At 34.0% G+C, this 17,596-nt stretch overlaps 2 protein-coding genes and 1 long non-coding RNA gene across 4 annotated transcripts in view; 1 reads left to right on the top strand and 2 right to left on the bottom strand.

Moving 5' to 3' along the window:
* The window catches only part of LOC136795773 (uncharacterized), a 305,717-nt gene that overhangs the window by 84,696 nt on the left and 203,425 nt on the right, over positions 1-17,596 (bottom strand). The window lies entirely within an intron of this gene.
* Positions 1-17,596, bottom strand: part of LOC106692155 (D-aspartate oxidase) — a 105,407-nt gene that overhangs the window by 76,637 nt on the left and 11,174 nt on the right. The gene's annotated exons all lie outside the window — the stretch shown is intronic.
* Positions 5,955-17,596, top strand: part of LOC106692134 (uncharacterized) — a 58,564-nt gene continuing 46,922 nt past the window's right edge. The window contains exons 1-4 of one of the 2 annotated variants that reach the window (XM_014438043.3): positions 5,955-6,230; positions 10,441-10,669; positions 12,509-12,579; positions 14,839-15,076. In XM_014438043.3, coding sequence (XP_014293529.1) covers positions 6,069-6,230; positions 10,441-10,669; positions 12,509-12,579; positions 14,839-15,076 — 700 coding nt within the window. In that variant the 5' untranslated portion in view covers positions 5,955-6,068. Of the gene's footprint in view, positions 6,231-10,440; positions 10,670-12,508; positions 12,580-14,838; positions 15,077-17,596 lie in introns of those variants that run through there. The other variant, XM_067047459.1, reaches the window with a different exon arrangement.

The following is a 17,596-nucleotide window of genomic DNA, read 5'->3' as shown; positions in this document are numbered from 1 at the left end:
GCTGATCACATCATTAAGGGAATGAGTTGAATCATATATATATATATATATTTTTTTAAATAACTTTCATTTTAAGAGCATAATAAATGAATAATGTAATTTCTAATAAACATTCGGTAAATAAATGAGAAGTATATAACAAATTGATAATAGTAATTACAATACATATATAATAAAATGAATACATTATAACTTAATATGATGGTTTATTAATTAATCTTTTTTTTTTTACAATTTGATTTCAAGTTCTTGCTTTTGATGACCACAAATTGATTAAAATATTTTAACCAGTTTTGAACAAAGCTAGTAAATGAAGCGATTAGTTTCAAAACCTCCTAGTCCACTTTTTTCACAGACTGTTTTCATTTTATTTTTATCAAAATGTTTTCATTTTATTTTTCTCATACTCTCAATGCACTGCATTACCTAGCAAAATTATATAAAAATGAGTTTTACTTTATGGTGTTAACTATGTCAAATAGGGCAAAATTTTATGTTGATGCCCCGTGTAAAATGTTTGAAAATGGATGAGCCGGTTTTGATACTAATTGGCTAAAATAAAAAACTCTAAATTTCATACTTTTATTTCTTCATAATTTTGTTAATGCTCTTAGTACAGTTGCAATATGGTCAGAAAAATTCATATAATTCGTGTCATAGTCTATAAACAATACCGTTAATTTTTTTCTTTTAAAAGTAAATATTTTATATTCAGTTTTTTATATTTCATTTTTTTATTAACTCGGAATTCCTCTGAAGTTGTGTAAACTTTTCTAGGAGAATTAACCGTAGTCAGACAATTCATATAATCCATGCCTTACTGCATTAAGATCTATACAGAATATTGCTAACTGTTTTCTTTCAAAGTTAATAGTTCGTATTTAGTTTTATATATTTCTTTTTCTCTAACAAACTCTAGATTTCATGCTTTGATTTCTTCATAATTTTTTTAACGTACCTAGGAAAGTTAACTGTCAGAATTGTTTATATAATTCACATCTTACTGTATTACTTTATAAAGAATATGGCTCACTTTTTTATTTTATTTCAAGTTTTATGTACTGATGTCCATAGGAGAGTCTTAACCAAAGACTTGTCAACATTAAGTTCATTTAATCAGTATCTCACAGTATAACCAATATGGCTCATTTTTTCTTTTTCTTTTTTTTTTTTTAATTATATTTTTTATAATTTATTTTATAAATTTCTTTTTATCTTGTAAATAATTAGTCTTATTCTTAGTTATTAATATTTGAAACAAATACTATTAATTGTAATATGTTTAATCTTGTTTTTTATTTTGATTATAATGTTTTTAAAAATTATTTCATGGATATGAATAAATGAGAGATTTAAACATTCAAATCTAGTTATGCTTTTTGTTGTTTCTGAATTATTAGAAATCAGGTTTGAAAAAGAAAGAAGTAAGTTCAGTTTGATTAGATGTGTCTTATTTTTCCAAAGGCTGTTAAGCTATTGTTTTTCTTATTTGATAATAGAAAAATTCGTATTTAAATTTATCATAGTTTACTCGATTTATAAAAATGGTTGCGGTTACTCAATTAATTTCGAATGGTTATTTTAATTCTCAAATTATGTTTTCATTTGCCTGCTTTCTCAGATTATTCCGATATAGACATTTCAATTTTAATTTACAATTCAAAGAAACTGAAAGTAGATTTTTAGGGAAAAAATTTTTAAGTCCTTTGTTGGTAATGTCACTTTAATCTTTTATTCTGATTCCGATGATTATTTCACTTTAAATGCAGGTTGCTGAATCTGGAAAAAATCATAGATCTCAACTTAAAGTCTTGGAGTAACCTAACTTAACCTTCGGATTTGGTTAGGTTTAGAATAAAGTTAAGGAACAAGTACTGGAATTAAGTAATTCCAAGAATGCATTAACTCTTGACTCATCAAAAGTTTTTTTTTATTATTTATCATTAACCTCATAAGTTGTATCTTATGTTTGTTAAAGTTTTTCAGTTTACAAATCCGAACCACATTTTAAATATAGGTATATTATTTTATTTTTTAAAATTGGCTCGAAAAGTTCATTCATTTATCTTCTATATGTATTATAGGTGTGACAGAAAGTTAAAAATTGCCAAAATCTAAGCCAAATAGTACAATTGTACTTAAAATAATTATAGTGTTATACAATTTTATAGCTGTTTTTTAGATTATTACATTATTGTTTTAAATATATGTACTTGCATTAATTATATGAAAGAAAATAATTAAATGTAAAATAAAAAACTCTTTGTATTGTATGTATATATATATGCATTGTTATTATAAAGTTTTTTATTGTAGCTTTACGTTAACAATTAAGGACTATTTATTATTGTAAATAAAATATTAATATATTAATAAAGTATATTTATGTTAATTTTGTATGTGAATGTTTTATTGTAAAGTATTATTTTTTCCTATTCAAAATTTGATTTAATTTTTTACTTAATGGTATTTACAACTGTATTTACATAAAAATACATTCAGTAAATTTGATCTAAAATCATATTGAAGTGATGCAGGGATGTAGAGAAACTGCCTATTGGTAGCACTAATAATATTTCTACATTTGAAGGTCTTGAGGCCATCTTCTTTCCAGGCGCCTCGGAAGAGTGTCAGGAATGGAAGAAGAAACAAAACTCGAAACTAGTTGGTTTGAATGGTTGGGAAGTTTATGATGGAAGGATTGATATCTGGTTCGGGCTAGGTTGATTACATATGAATTTAATTTAATTAAAAAAAAAATAAACAACTAAGACAAGAAAAATTGCAAAAGGTAGCTAATCACCGTTGTCATTAGTGTTGTTGCTATCAGATTTAATAGAGCAGCGGTTCTCTAAGTGGTTGCTGAGGGGGACTGGGGTATTGCAAAAAAAAATGCCCTTTTTAAAATATTACAAACATACAGTGCATTTCAGCATTTTCTTTTCACTGTTTTCCTTAATTTCCTACATACTTAACCTCTCTGAGGATAATTGTGGCAACATTTTTATATTTTTTTAGCTCGAGAAGGTTGCCACGAAATATTTTTAATCTAAACTGGTTCCTGTGGGAAAAAAAAGTTGGGAAAACCACTGTTCTAGAGAATAGGACATTGACTAGGGTGGCCAAACAGTGCCAAATTCGTGCATAGGTAAGCATGTGGATGAATTATTTAGATTGGCTGGTACAAGTTGACCTGACCTTGAGTCAGGTGTCGGTTTTGGGCATAAATGCTTGGTAAACAAAGAAAGCAACAAACATTGGTATCTAGATGCTTGTATGTTCTATTGACTTATAGCCGGCTATTGCATTTGATTTTCATTATAAAAAGGAAGAAAATAAAGATGGTCGGCGGGTCTGCATTCAGCAAATAAACACACTACTACTACGACTAGTATGGTTCTACAATCCGGTCTCAAATCCTGGCCTTCTACAGCAGCTTCTGCCAATAGTCCCAGTCCCTTGTAGCCGCCATCCAATTCCGAAGTCCCAGCATATTTGTTGCATCAGCAGCAACACCATCAGCTCATTGCAGGTTTGGTCTTCCTCTTCTCCTGGTACCTTGGAGTGGCTTCATCAGTAATTGTCTTGGTGGATCCTCACTGCCCATCCTAACGACGTGTCCTGCCCATCTCAGTCTTGCAATTTTCATCACTCAAACTATATTGGACTCCTTAAACATAGTGTACAACTCCTGGATTTTCCTCCTTTTCCACTCTCCTCCTATGAGAACACTACCATATATACGTCTGAGGATTCTTTTTTCAAAGACTAGGAGTTCCTGTTCACAAGCCCGGCGGATAGTCCAAGTCTACAACCATACAGCAAGACTGGACGCACTATCGTCTTATAAAAACAAAGCTTTGGATTTTCTGGAAAGAGCTCTGCTCTAGAACTGCCTTGCCATAGAAAAATAGCACTGATATGCTGCTATGATCCTTGGCTGAATCTCTTTTACAGGTTCGTTTTCTTGAATTACCAATGAGCCAAGATATACAAAAACATTAGTCTTCTCAAATTGGTAATTCCCGAAGGTCACCTCCACTCCAGGCCTAGGTTCCTCTCCTGTAACCATATATTTTGTTTTTTTCGCATTGACTTCCAAGCCAAGTCTTCTCGCAAGACCCACCAGAGCAAGGAAAGCGTCCGATACAGCCTGGAAGGAACGTTCCATGATATCATCCGCATATGCAAGTAGCTGTACAGATCTATTAAAGATGTGGCCATTGGTCTGTATCTCACTGTCTTATCGAGTCCTAGATGGAAGAGAAGGAAGGTAAACCATCTCCCTGGCGTAATCCCTTTATTGAGGAGAATTCCTCCGATCCCTCAAATATACTCCAAAAGTATTATTCTTATCCCCCTTTTTCCATCTTTTGGTTTATATTTCTTCTTTTTATCAGTTATTATTTCCGTTTACATTGATTGGCTATAACCTTTTATTATTCTTATTGGAAGAAGATAGTTTAATGTATGAAGTAGATTTTAGGAAGATAGCCCGGGTGGCGGTCAATAAATGTATCAAAATAGTAAAAGAAAACTATTTATTGTTAACCAAGGTTTCGCCCCACTTTGGAGGACTTCGTCAGGGCTGTCTTATTGTACATTTGTAATTCACAGGCAGTCCTTTGTACTATAATCAGACACCCCTACAAAATGAGGCTAAACCTGGGTTAATAATAAATAGTTTTTTGTTTTTTTTTCCGAACCCTCTAAAACAGAAATAAAAGTGTATTAGTAAGTGCATTACTGTGGAAAAGAAAAGTAATTCGTGTTGTGTCTTACCTTTGGTATTTTAAGGTTACCTGTTATGTTTAATGTCATATATGAGCTATCCATTCTAAAAAGGCTCTATTTTGAGTCCGGAGGTGAGGGACCTTCTCGTGTTTGTTTTTTTTTTTTTTTTTCTAAACCTCTTTATTTCATAAATATATATACAATACGGATTTATATGTACAATAATAGTATATAAATACATTTACAATTTTTCTTGTTTTGCCTTACGGCATCTTAAGATAGGCAAAAACATAGTCCGGTGAAGGCGGTTTTTACATTTTGTGGCTCTATAGCCGGGCGCTTAAAAAGAATGTGAGGGACCTAATAAAAACTTAATCCCAATACTACGTGACCTTACGTAGTGTGTTGCCAACGCACCGGAGGGGTGGCAGGTGTTAACGTGTTGAATAACGGATTCGTACAGTACTGAACGGAATCGAAAAATTTGATGTGTCGTTGCTTGATGAACTCCTGCACTATAGGCAACTCCAACAATTGATGCAGCTCCGGTGGCTTCTTCCTCCTCCACGATGTTGTGCGTACGATTTTCCTCATCATCGAATCCTGAAAAGTTTAAAGAAGGCGCTGGGTTCCATCTGATATGTGGGTAAACAATGGTGCCCCATATAGTAGTGCTGGTCTCAGAATACTTTTGTATATGTGCAGCTTCAATCTCAATGAGAGAGCCGGAGAAGTGAGGAGGTGGTTGAGACGATATGACTTTCGTCTTACTGTTCTCGCCTTCTGATATAAATGGGCTGAAAGCTTAAGATTTATTTTCTTTTACTATATTGATACCTTTATTGACTGCCATGGGGACTATCTTCCTACCATTTTCTTATTCTTATTTTTTATTTGTTATTTACTTTGTTCATTTATGTATACATCATTTAAGTGTCTGTATTTTTTTTTTTAGCCCTGATGAAGCCCTGCAACGTGGAGCGAAACTTTGGCTCAATATTGATACTTAAATCACTATCATCGATCAACGCACATCCAAAAATTCAATCCTGTTTGTTTTCACGGCTCCAAGGACTTCGGGTTTCTTCTTCTAGGAGCGCTAGTATACAGGCAAGCAGTTGGTAATGGTTTACCCATAGAGCGCAGTACTGTCTTATCTGAGCCGATGTCGAATGAACAGAAATAGAAGGCAAAATTGACAGCTGAGATTTTACACATGTATGATTAATTTGTAATTTTTGCTAATTTAGTAGATCAAATTGAATTTCGGTTAATTTACAAAACAAAATTCAATCTCAGCTAACTTTATTAAATTGTGCCACTCACGCGTTTAAATGAGTTCTAGAAACAGTAAACGTCCTGCAGGAAGGCGGTGTTGCCATTGCAAAGCTCCCGAGAAGTCCGTTTTTGAAGAAACACCTTTGCTCACTAAGTATGAAGAGAAACATTATACTTTGGAAACTGATCAATACAACTTACGGCACTTTTACGACCAAGTAACGATTTATGAATGTTTTAGTGCTTTATGCTTATTGTTATGAATTAATCCAAAGGCTCGTTATTACAAATATGACTTAGGTTTAAACAGAATTGTAATTGTTTTGACTTTCGTTATTATTTTACCAGCTGGTAAGAATTACAGCCCGAAAAGAAAAAAGTTTTTTGCCATGAATTACATACAGTCCTATGAAAAAATAGAGACTCAAAGTATAAAATTTAAAAATAAATTCATAGCAAAATGATGTTTTTAGACTTCTATATATGTTATTAGAATGGCAAGAAGCCTTAAATGGCCTTTGATCTGTTTGATAATTTACGAACATCCACTTTGACTATGGCTGCCTAGTGTATGGTGGACTCTCGAATCTAAACCTAAACGTCTTATGAATTGCGCAGGATGATTTATTTTCGGTATCAGCAGAGATACGGACAGAACCCAGTATTACGCCGAGCTGAAGTGGCTCTATCCATCCTTCCGATGCCTATATTTCCTAGCCTCCTTTCTATTCCTAGTAATTAATACTCAGCGCCCCTCCTATATCCTAGAAAACCTGCAATTAAAATTCTCAGTTCAATACCTTATTACCAGGTTCCGTTTATATGACATCTACCCTCCACCTCACCGAACTGCTGTTTGATAAATCGTTTTTTACCCCGAGCTGCATATCTCTGGAACTCCATTCCCTCTAACATACGTCATGTACCAACCCTACCCTTTTGTTTTGTTTTTTATTTCATATTTAATCAGTTAGTTTTTTAATTAATTTTTTTATCTTCTCTGTATATAAGTTATAATTAAGTGGGGTCACACTGTTTTTTGATCAATAAATGGTATTATAAAATTAACAATACCTTTGTAATTGTTCTAAAGAGACCTAGTTCTAGAATAATAATGCTGTTGAATAGAGATTATACTGTTCGTTTTTATACTGTATGGCATTGTGTGAATTAGTTTTTTTTTAAATTATGCCGCGCGGAACTCAATTCACTGGAATTGAGTATGAAAGGATAATGGACCTAAAAAGAGATGGCTCGTGAGATACACCGCTCCCAAGGAGTAGTCAAGAACTTTTTAAATTGTAGCCTAGACAATAATGGGGAAAAGAAAAGAAGTGGAAGACCTCCAATTTTTCCAATCATGTTAAACGGGCGGTTTTGATAGAAGTCGTGAAAACGGGAGCATCCTCGGCACAGATTGTGTGACAAACCAATCTAGGATGGGATGCTAGCTTGGTAAGGAAGTAGATAGCTGAATCAATTTTTTTAAAATATTGCAAGGTTATGAGAAACCCACAGCTAAAAAAATCATTTGAGCGACAACAGCACTTTGCTGAATGATACGTTCAACATAGCAGCATTATTTTCAGTGATGAAAAAAATAACATTGATGGTCCAGATGGTTGTAATTACGTTGGCATGACCTTAGAAAGGAAACAAAAATCACGATGATCGCATTGGGGTGACGGAGTAATGGAATGGGCTGCTTTTAATTAAAAGGGAAAGTTCCGAAATGCATTAATTTCTTGTAAAATGAATGCTGTTAGTTTTCAAAATGTTGTAGAAGAGTTCTTTTTGCCGTTTATCACAATGTTGGAAGAAGAAGAAATAGTTTTTCAGGAGAATAACGCGCCGATTCATAGAACACGCTCTACAAAACAATGGTTTCAAGATTTCGGGATCCCTGTCGAACAGATCCACTACATTTGGACAAACGATTAACCTGGAATGCTCACACCAGACTGAAAAGACAGGAAACTGCACGTCGATTTCGACTATTACAGCACTTACTAGACAAACGGTCTAAACTTCCAACACATTACAAAAGACTGATCTACATGACTGTAATTAGGCCAATATGGACATATGGAGTTGAGCTTTGGTTCTTAGTTGGGATCTCAATTCGATTGAAAATTTGTGGGGAACATGGCTAGAGAAGTGTACGACCTACAGAAGCCAGAAACCCAACATATTGATGACTTCTGCGCAGGGTTATTAAATAATCAGTATAAAAACGAACAATATAACTTCTTCAACAGTAGGAAGAAAACTGAGATGGTATTAATCCATTAATTCACCTGGCAATAGAAAAACAAACTTTGAGTTTATAGTTATTGAACTGTTTACACAGCATAAAGAAGATGCCTTTACAAAATCCGGTGTTCGTAAATTATCAAACAAATCAAAGGGCATTTAAAGCTTCTTGCCAATCTCATGACATAAAAGTAAGTCTAAAAACATTATTATCCTATGAATTTACTTTTAAATTTTATAAATACTTCAATTTTATATGTTGAGTCTATATTTTTTTCATTCCTCGGTTATAATGAGTGGTGTACAGTTATCTACAACAAGGTCCAAGTTCAACCTCTACCAGCCTTCTTTACCAAAGTACTTTCTTCCTGAAACATTTGTTTCCTTCTACATAGGAGGCACTTCTATTTCTTGCTCTGGACCATCTTTCCTCAACTTAATATTTCTCTCCAAATTTTACTGGCGTTATAAAATACAATTCTCTCTTCAAGAAAGATAATAGATTCCTTATCTTTTTAACAGCATCAAAAAAGAAAACTAAGGTAACAAATGACACAATATTCTCAAGAGAAATCCACAGAAGTACGGTATTAACCAGGTAGAAGTGTCCTACTTTTTTGTCCCCTAAGAGGTGTCCCGTGAGCATTTATCTCATGGAGTTGTACTTTTTTTATATAATTGGATGTGATGATGAAAAAAATCTCCTAGATCATTTTCAATACAATTTGAAATTGACGTAGTAAATTTTAGCTCTTCCATCAGGGGCTGAAGTGTCCAAATTTCGTAAAAGATGTAAGATATTTTTCTCTTAATTCATGATATAAAATAAAAAAACGCAGGATGTGTCCTGGTGAGCAAAATGCAATATGTATGCAGGACATACGGTGCTGAGCTTTGGTGCTCCACTAAACTATCGAATTCCTCTCGTATCCAATCCTTAAATTCAAAATCCTCAATGCTCCTTACTTTGTCACAAATAAAATCATCCATAAAGACTTTAATGTTCCATGTGAAACCGGTCTAACCCGAATCAGATATCAATCCTTCCATTATAAACTCCCTAACCACCCAAACCAACTTTTTTTAACCTTGCTTTCTCTCCCATTCTTGACAATCCTCTGAGGTGCCATAAAAGAAAATGGCCTCGAGACCTTCCAATGAAGAAATATTATTAGAATGCTACCGACGGTTGTTTCCTTACATGGCTGTATCACCATTATGAACTTACATCCATGTATTTTCGTGTAAATAAAGTTGTATACGTAATAGACGAGACAGAAGAATTGGTGATGGCAGCGCATGCGCGGGAGGTATTGGGCAAAGAGGAGAGAAAAATCTTATGTATTTAAATCAAATATAAAAAAATATTTTATTTGTACAATATTTATTACAATTATAACAATACAATATTGTTTTAACTCACATATCCACAACAAGAAACATGTGTTTTTAATGTTTATTGAAATACAGATTTACTTAAACTAATTGTAAAATTAAAAAGAACAATCTTAACTAACAAAGGCCCTATCCTAACTTATTCTAATTATATCTATGTACTTATTACTAACTTATAATCTAACCTACAATTAAAATACATACAATTGTTATCTATGTCCAAAGGTGAACAATAACGCGTACGTACTTGCACTCAGCTGGTCGTGGCAGAGAGAGAGAAAGATCACTTCTCAATACACAGTTTTTAAACACAACTCAGCTCACAGAGAAAACAAAAAAATACACTAGCTTTACATCACTGTCCATTCATTAAAAAAACAACCGACGACAGAACATATGATTTTTCTCTCCCTCTCTGCCCGATACCTCCCGCGCATGCGCTGCCATCACCAATTCTTCTGTCTCGTCTATTACATAAATATCAATAAAAAATTGTTATAAAATAAACCTTTTGTTCCATGATGTGTAGGCTGAGATTAGTGATATCAGCATTATTATAATGTCCTTAATGATTTTTTACTTATTTTAATTTTTTTAAATAAAACTTTTTAGTTTACTGTTCAAAATTTAGTTATTAAAAAGATTCCATTTCATATTTTTGGCTTATTTACTCTGTTGGCATCTTTTCCTCTATCAAAATCCCTTCTCTAGTTATTACCTAAAAGAACAAAGCCTAAACGAAGATAGCTCAAATATTCATAACTACGCATGAATCTACAGGAAAAAAAAGAACTACCAAAGGAATGGAAACCGAAGGTTGTTACCAAAGATTGGATGAAGACGATATCCATGTCCTCACGGATATCGGACAACCCGCTGATGCAGACATGGTCTGGGTATACCTTCATGACGGAGAACGAGAACGCCAGGATCGAACGGAGTTATCAGGAGGAAATGGCCGACTCCAAAGTGGACAGGATCGTATATCGCAAATTCATCAAGAAGTTGAGTAAGTTAACACTTTTCTCAATAATATAAGTAAATACCTGAGTATATTTTTCCATAATCCATATTTCAGAAAATTTTTGTTATCAACTTAAATGTATACACCAATATTTATTTCGATTTCCACATTGTCTCTTTTTTCTGTAGTTTCCTACATTTTGAGGAATTCCTGGGTTTGTAATTATGTTGTAGTGGGCGTTCTATGAATTTTATAATGTGCGGGGGCACGCTTATAAAATCAGCTTACAGCATTGCTCTTGAAATGTCTTTAAACTAAACCTAAAAACTTAATACCTAAAAATGTGTCCGGGCACATCGTTTCTGAACTTTTATTGGCTGATGGTTTGTTGCCAATGCACCGGAGGGGGCGCTGGTGTAAGGGTTCTGAACAGTGGATTTGTTTGTTGCTGTAGAGAGTCGACAAACATTATATGCCTTCGTTTGATGAAGTTCGGAGAGCTCGTGCAGTTGGTCCGGCTTCATCTTCTTTAGCTATGGTGGCCGCAAAATCTTCCGCAACGCAGTATCTTGGAAGCATTGTAGATGGCGCTGTGTCCCTTCTCTGGGATGGGTGAAGAGCGGAACACCATACAGGAGTGCTGGTCTTAATATAATTTTGTAAATTTGGAGTTTGAGCCTTAGTGGGAGTACGGATAATGATAAGAGGTGGCGTAGTCGGTATGATCTGAGACGAACTCGTTTGGTTTTCATGTAGCAATGACCCAACAATTTGATGTGGTGATCCAATTTTATGCCCAGATATACAGAGTTAGAAGGGCTTAGTACGGTATTTGCCACTTGGAGTGTGCGAGGTAGTATTGTTTTCTTCCCTTTCTCTAGTACGAACACAACGCAATCTGTTTTTGCCGGGTTTACCTGGATGTTGAGGTGGTGTAGTTTTTCATCTCCTGGCATGTTTTCTCCACGCGCTTAAGGGCATGTTTGGCGCTAGCGCTGATAGTATAAATTTCGTCTGCGAAAGCAGCAATTGTTGCAATGGTGTAGTCTTGCCCAACATGTCTGGTTTTAGTAGCGGGAACAGAATGGCGTGTTTCCAGATTGCAGGGAAGCATCTCATTCGCAAGCACGAGTTGTACAGGTTCGTGAGATGTGCTATGCCTTTTCTGGGGAGTTGCTTTAGCAAGGCCGTTTGGACTTCCTCGTGGCCGGGTGCGCGGTTTCCGTTTGACCTCCTCAGAATAGCATTAGTAGATTGCATCTGCGGTAGTTTACCGTGCACTTCTGATCTGTATTTATTCTACTCGGCATCCTGGTTCCTAAACTTCTTCTTCGCTAGTTGTTCCCTTCGGCCGTGGATGGAATATTGCACTGGACGATGGTTAGACGATTGAAATCCTTAAGCGGTGCATTCTGTATTCCTGTGCGGTTGTCTCGTCAGGAGGTCTAAAGTTGAAGTGGCTGTGAAATTCACCAACTAACCAATGGTCTGATTTAGCCCTACAGGTTTCCTTGATCCGTTAGGGCTTCTGTAGAAGACCATGATGAGCGTGGGCTGTTTCATGAGGATTTGTATTGTGACGTGGCTGAGTTTACTTAAAACCCCAGAAAGCGAAGGTGCTATTTCACTTTTGAAACAGTTACTTAAAACGGGAAGAGGAGATTTAAGATAGTTGATGGGGCGAGGTATGTTTGTGAATGAAAACTGATCTCTTACACAGAGTAAAAATATTCGCTGGTTCAGGTTTAAAAATAAAACTGGGTTATCATTTTTACGCTACCCAGACTGTCTACAATCTATTATATTCGGGAATCAATTGATTTTTTATTATGAATCTAGTTGTTATTGTTTATGCAATGCTTATTCAACTCTGTCTTTTTCTAGAGGTGGAGCAGGTCGAGCAAAGGATGGCCAACGCCGGACCTTACTGGTTCCAAGATCTCTCACCGCAGCAGGTAGGTCTGTCGGAAAAAAAATCTTCAGAACCTTCGGTAAAGTTGTTTCTCTAAATGTTTGCCAACAAGCGTGGGGATGGGTTATTTGGATTGGCTGGTATAAATTGGTTTTAATGTACGGTCGACCCTTTGAGTATTACTTTTAAGGCACAAATCAAAGGGTGCTTGTGCTGCTTCCTCACGTTTGTGTTCAGTTGCCATTGTTTTAGAACTGTAAAGAGATAAATATTTGTGCTCTTTGTGTGTTAATTAATTTAAAAAAAGTTAGTATAATTTTTTTCGCTATATATAGTAAAGCGTAAGTAGCCGAGGATGCTATAATTACCTTATACTTAAAGCTTTAAGAATAAATTTAATTGTTTTTATTTATTATTAAATTTTATCTATGGTTATAGAATGACATCTACATGACGGATGAACCGTATTTGAAACATGCGTGTTCAGAAAAATTCTTTTGCGTATGGCTAAGCGAAAGTAGTTGATGGTTAAGATAAAATATACACTACATCATTTTCACATTAATATCCAACATTCTTCTAAGTTCGGGTCAAATCGGACGAACCTTTTTGAAATATGTATAGGCTTGCTGAGTAAAATACGTTTCTTGGCTTTTGTACATTTCGACTGTTGATGAGCCAGTAAACCAACTTTGGACCAGTTTGAGAGTTGCAGCAGTGTATATAGAGCTACGGAGCGGCGAACTACACAACCTCACAGCAAATTATCGTCCTCTGACCACTTGTTTTTATTTTAACTCTTTTGTTTATTTAATGTATATGTTTTCAATCGTTGTTAGCTCAACCAAATAAATGTTTATATCCGACCCACCACGTTCTTTTTTAAAGCTTTAGACATCTTTAATTTGAGGTGGCTTTAACAATGTTTACTCAAGCGTAATCGAATATAGAGGATACTAAAATATTCCGAACTCACTGAACTTAAGAAAGTTTAGTTAATAAAAAATGTTTACAATTAATAAAACTTAACAATCATTAATGATCTATTACGGCTAAACTCCGACATAACTGGAAGGGCGGGGGTTGGGGGTTGGTTTAGTGTTGTTTAAAGGCGTAAAAAATTTCGTTTTACAACATCACCAACGCCTATGGATAGTTATAATTATAAGGCTACTAACACACATTCACACGCGCATATATACATGATTAATACGTAAAAATCAAAGAAAGAGCTGTAATTTAGAAAGGAGACGATGCGCTATTAAAAGTTCAAAGTTCAAACACCCATTTGACTTAAGCTTTCTGATCTGTTAAAGCTTCAGAGAAATTTGGAGTAGTCCTATTCTGTTTATTATTAGTAGTGAGGATATTTTTCAAAAATATATTTAATCGTAAGAATGTACGACAATATTGGCACTTTAGAGGTGATAGTTTTCTGATCAAGTAAGAGTGTGTGAGGACAATATGGCCTATACTCAAGCGGATTAGAGCAACCTCCATGCGGCCACTGCGTCGAACATGGTTTTACTACTCTATTGATTTATTTTAATTTACTCGAAGAAATTTTATCCATCGTGGCCTGCGATTATTCCGATATTTTTATTTTAAGTGGCCTAATGAATTTTGTTGGGGTAAGAGCGACAGTGCCTCGCCCAGGGAGCGTGAGTGCTACTCTGGCAGCTTTTTCTGCGAGCTCGTTGCCAAGCTCGTGTTAGGTTACTTGCTCGTAGTTTGTGGTTGGATTGTGTAAGTAAACTTTTGGAAACTAATAAAGCAATTGAGGGTTTATCTTTAGGAACACCTTAAAAATTATTTAAAGCTATGAAGTAATGGATTAAAATAATAATAATGTAATGAGAGTTGTCAATTAGCTCATCTTGATTCTCTTCCTCACAAATTAGATCAACAAGACAGTCAGTAGCCAAACATTCACAGAACTTCAACATTTCACTCAATTTAGGCATGTTGTAATTAATTAATTTAATTAAAACTTAGAAGATAGCAATAACATGAAGTTGTGAAAGAAAAGGTTATAAAACAAGTTGTTCAGAAAATCCGCTAGCAACTCTTTTGCACTTAACATTTACTATGACTTTAAATAGGGCTGCTCACATGAATAACCCTACTGTATCTTCTCTTTTTCTATTGTATTCATATTGTTTAAATTTAACTCGTATTTTATAACTATAATCACGCTAAATATTAAATATATTTTCTGGTCCTCAGCTAATAATTGTAGGTTTTAGACCACATCGCCATTAGTTAATTTCCCTATGAACTTTACAATTCACAATTTCCTCAGATGAACCTCATTGATCACTTGGAAGTCGCTTTGCAAACCGATCGCAAGGAGAACCACAGCGGAAGGGCGCAGCAGTTCTTGTATGACCTCGGGATATGGCCGGAAGTGCCGCCGAAACTGGTCGCGAAGTGCGTCAAGAATTCAGGAGCCAACGTCATCAACTTCTTCTTTCTCATCCACAAAGAAGTGGTCGACATAGAAACCCCGGAATACGAGAAGAAATTCGCTGAAGCTAAGAGTAAGTTTCAAATAATAAGTAGGTATTAAGGAATGACGTTAACGGTTAAAAATCAAGTATATGATTGTAACTTAAATTACTTAGATAGGTAAAAGTAAGATAAATAAAAGATAATAATTAGGTAACTACATCTATCCAATAATCTATTACTGAGTAGTCCAATTTACAAAGCCTCAAGAGACATAATTAAAAACTTGAACAAGGTTGCAGGCCAAATAATAATTATATACTTTAAATTTTAAACTATAACGTATCAATAAGGTTAGTTTGTAAGGTAAGATTATTAATAAAACCTAAAATAGTAATATTTCTTTATATCGGCCAAGTATTTGTAGTATATAAAATAAATAAGGAAAGTATAAAGACAAAATATTCTAATCGTTTATCAATTAATACAAAATATATATTTATAATTTTTTTCACCCCGGCTCTTGCCTAAAGAGAGAGAGATATAAATACTTTATTTATCTATGCTGCCTAAATACATTAGGTTGCTATCTTACACAGCATACTTATCAATCCGTAATCGGACATATATAAATTACACATACATGGCATAATAAAAAAAAAAAAGGGATACAATAATAAGATATAATAAACAATTTTTCCCCCCCTACAGTCTCCTTTTACAATCCATTTCGGTCTGTACAACAAATACAAATGTTTCATTCATTCCTATTTTTCTTTCTCATTTCTGCTCCTCCAATTTCACCCTTTCACAATTTTTCAATTCACCCGATCAACAAATTCGCTCTCCGGAATTCACCCTCCTAGATCCTCTTCAGTGACCCGCTAAGCAAATTCAATGTTAGACGGTAATGTGAGATCAGACCATCATTCATAGTAACAGCAGTAGACCAGTTTACCAAGAACAAACAAATAGATACATTTTACGAGAATAAGACTAACACATAGATTAAAAGGAAAATATAATAAAAAACCGGTTACAGGAAACACTTGAATGGATAAATAAGTTTAAAAAATAAAAGGGAATGGTCGAATCTTCGCCCACAATTAACTTTTGAATTACTGGACTAATTTACGTGATGTTTTTTTCAAAATGTTCCGTGTCGCTATGGGAAGGTTTTTAAGATAATTAAATCTCCGTATTCTCTGGTAAATAAAAAGTTATGAACAAAATTAAGCGTTTTTAGTTTGTAACTCAGAAAGTATAAGCTTTCACTATTATTATATACCAATCCATCAGTCTCTTTCCGTAGAATAAGAAATAAAATATTACTGATTCCATTAAGCTATATTATATTTACAAAAAATTATAAAAGCATAATGTGGCTCAGGGTGAAGTAGGTCGACATTTTTTTTTAGAAAAAAAGCCAATTATATTCGTTTTTAGCTTCGTCTCAAAGTAATTTTTGAGGATTTTTTTACTTCCAGTGACAGTTATTCATATAATGGTTCATAACTCTTCTGCATATTATCTAATTCCTACGGAAACATAACTATTGGGAAGCTAAATGTCTGCACTTTTAATCTACATTAACAAAATATTAGATTTAACACCCCCATAAGGGCGAAATTTTGGTTTAAAATTAAGAAAAAAAATTCAAACGTTGGTTATATCTTTGGTTCTGATTGGTTTAATTAGATCTGGTTTAAGCCCTTTGGTGCAGTTTAGCTCTAAACCACTACTAAAATTAAGCCGTTTTGAAGTTAATTCCATTTTTAGAAAAAAAAATCAAAGTTGTAGCAATCATATTCTAAGGCGAAAATTTTGGACTAAAAAATTGTTGATCTGAATTTTTTCAATTTAGTACTAATATTGAAGCACAGTGAGTGTTGTTCAAAAACTATTTAAGTTACTTAAACATAATAATAATAAACGTAAACGTTTAATGTTATCTAAATATAATATTTAATTACAAACTATCAATTGTGTTTATTAAATCCATATAGATCCTTAAATATAGCAATAGGAAAGCATTAACGCATTAGCTATTGCTACATAAATCACTACATTATTTTAACTGGTACAAGTTTGTAACTAACTGGAATAAATTTGGTTATATTAAATTATAAATTTCAAGGAAGGGGCTTCAGAGTAATTTTGTTTTATACAATAAGCTCTCGAGGACCTCTTAAGTTGGAGAACCCTCTTCTATTCCTTCCGTATGTATTTACAAACGTAATTTCCTTGACACGCCTACATTTCAAAAACAGTTGTCCTTGAATTTTATTTTTAAAAAACTCAAATCATTAACCTTCAAATGTAGGTCCAAAAACGTCCAACTCGATTTTTTTTCACTGAATTGATTAATATTTTGAAGAAAGAGCTATTGGTTTGTATATATGATGGCCACTTTATTCTCCTTTTGACATTTTTCCTATTTATTCATTTTATTCCCAGAGGTCAAATAAATAATCAGCAATCAGATCTGTCGTAACATTACAAATGACATGACGTATATGAGGAAAAGCATCCAGAAATATTTCTTCTGCCTAGTCTGGGAACAATTAATTCTGTAATGATCTCATCTGAGAGGGAGAGGGAGAGAGAGGGAG

Source organism: Halyomorpha halys, unplaced genomic scaffold (genome assembly GCF_000696795.3).
Source record: "Halyomorpha halys isolate HHAL.00 unplaced genomic scaffold, Hhal_1.1 Scaffold53.1, whole genome shotgun sequence".
NCBI classification, from domain to species: Eukaryota; Metazoa; Arthropoda; class Insecta; order Hemiptera; family Pentatomidae; genus Halyomorpha; species Halyomorpha halys.
The sequence above is the reverse complement of the archived record's forward strand: the minus strand, read 5'-3'. Positions and strand labels throughout refer to the sequence as shown.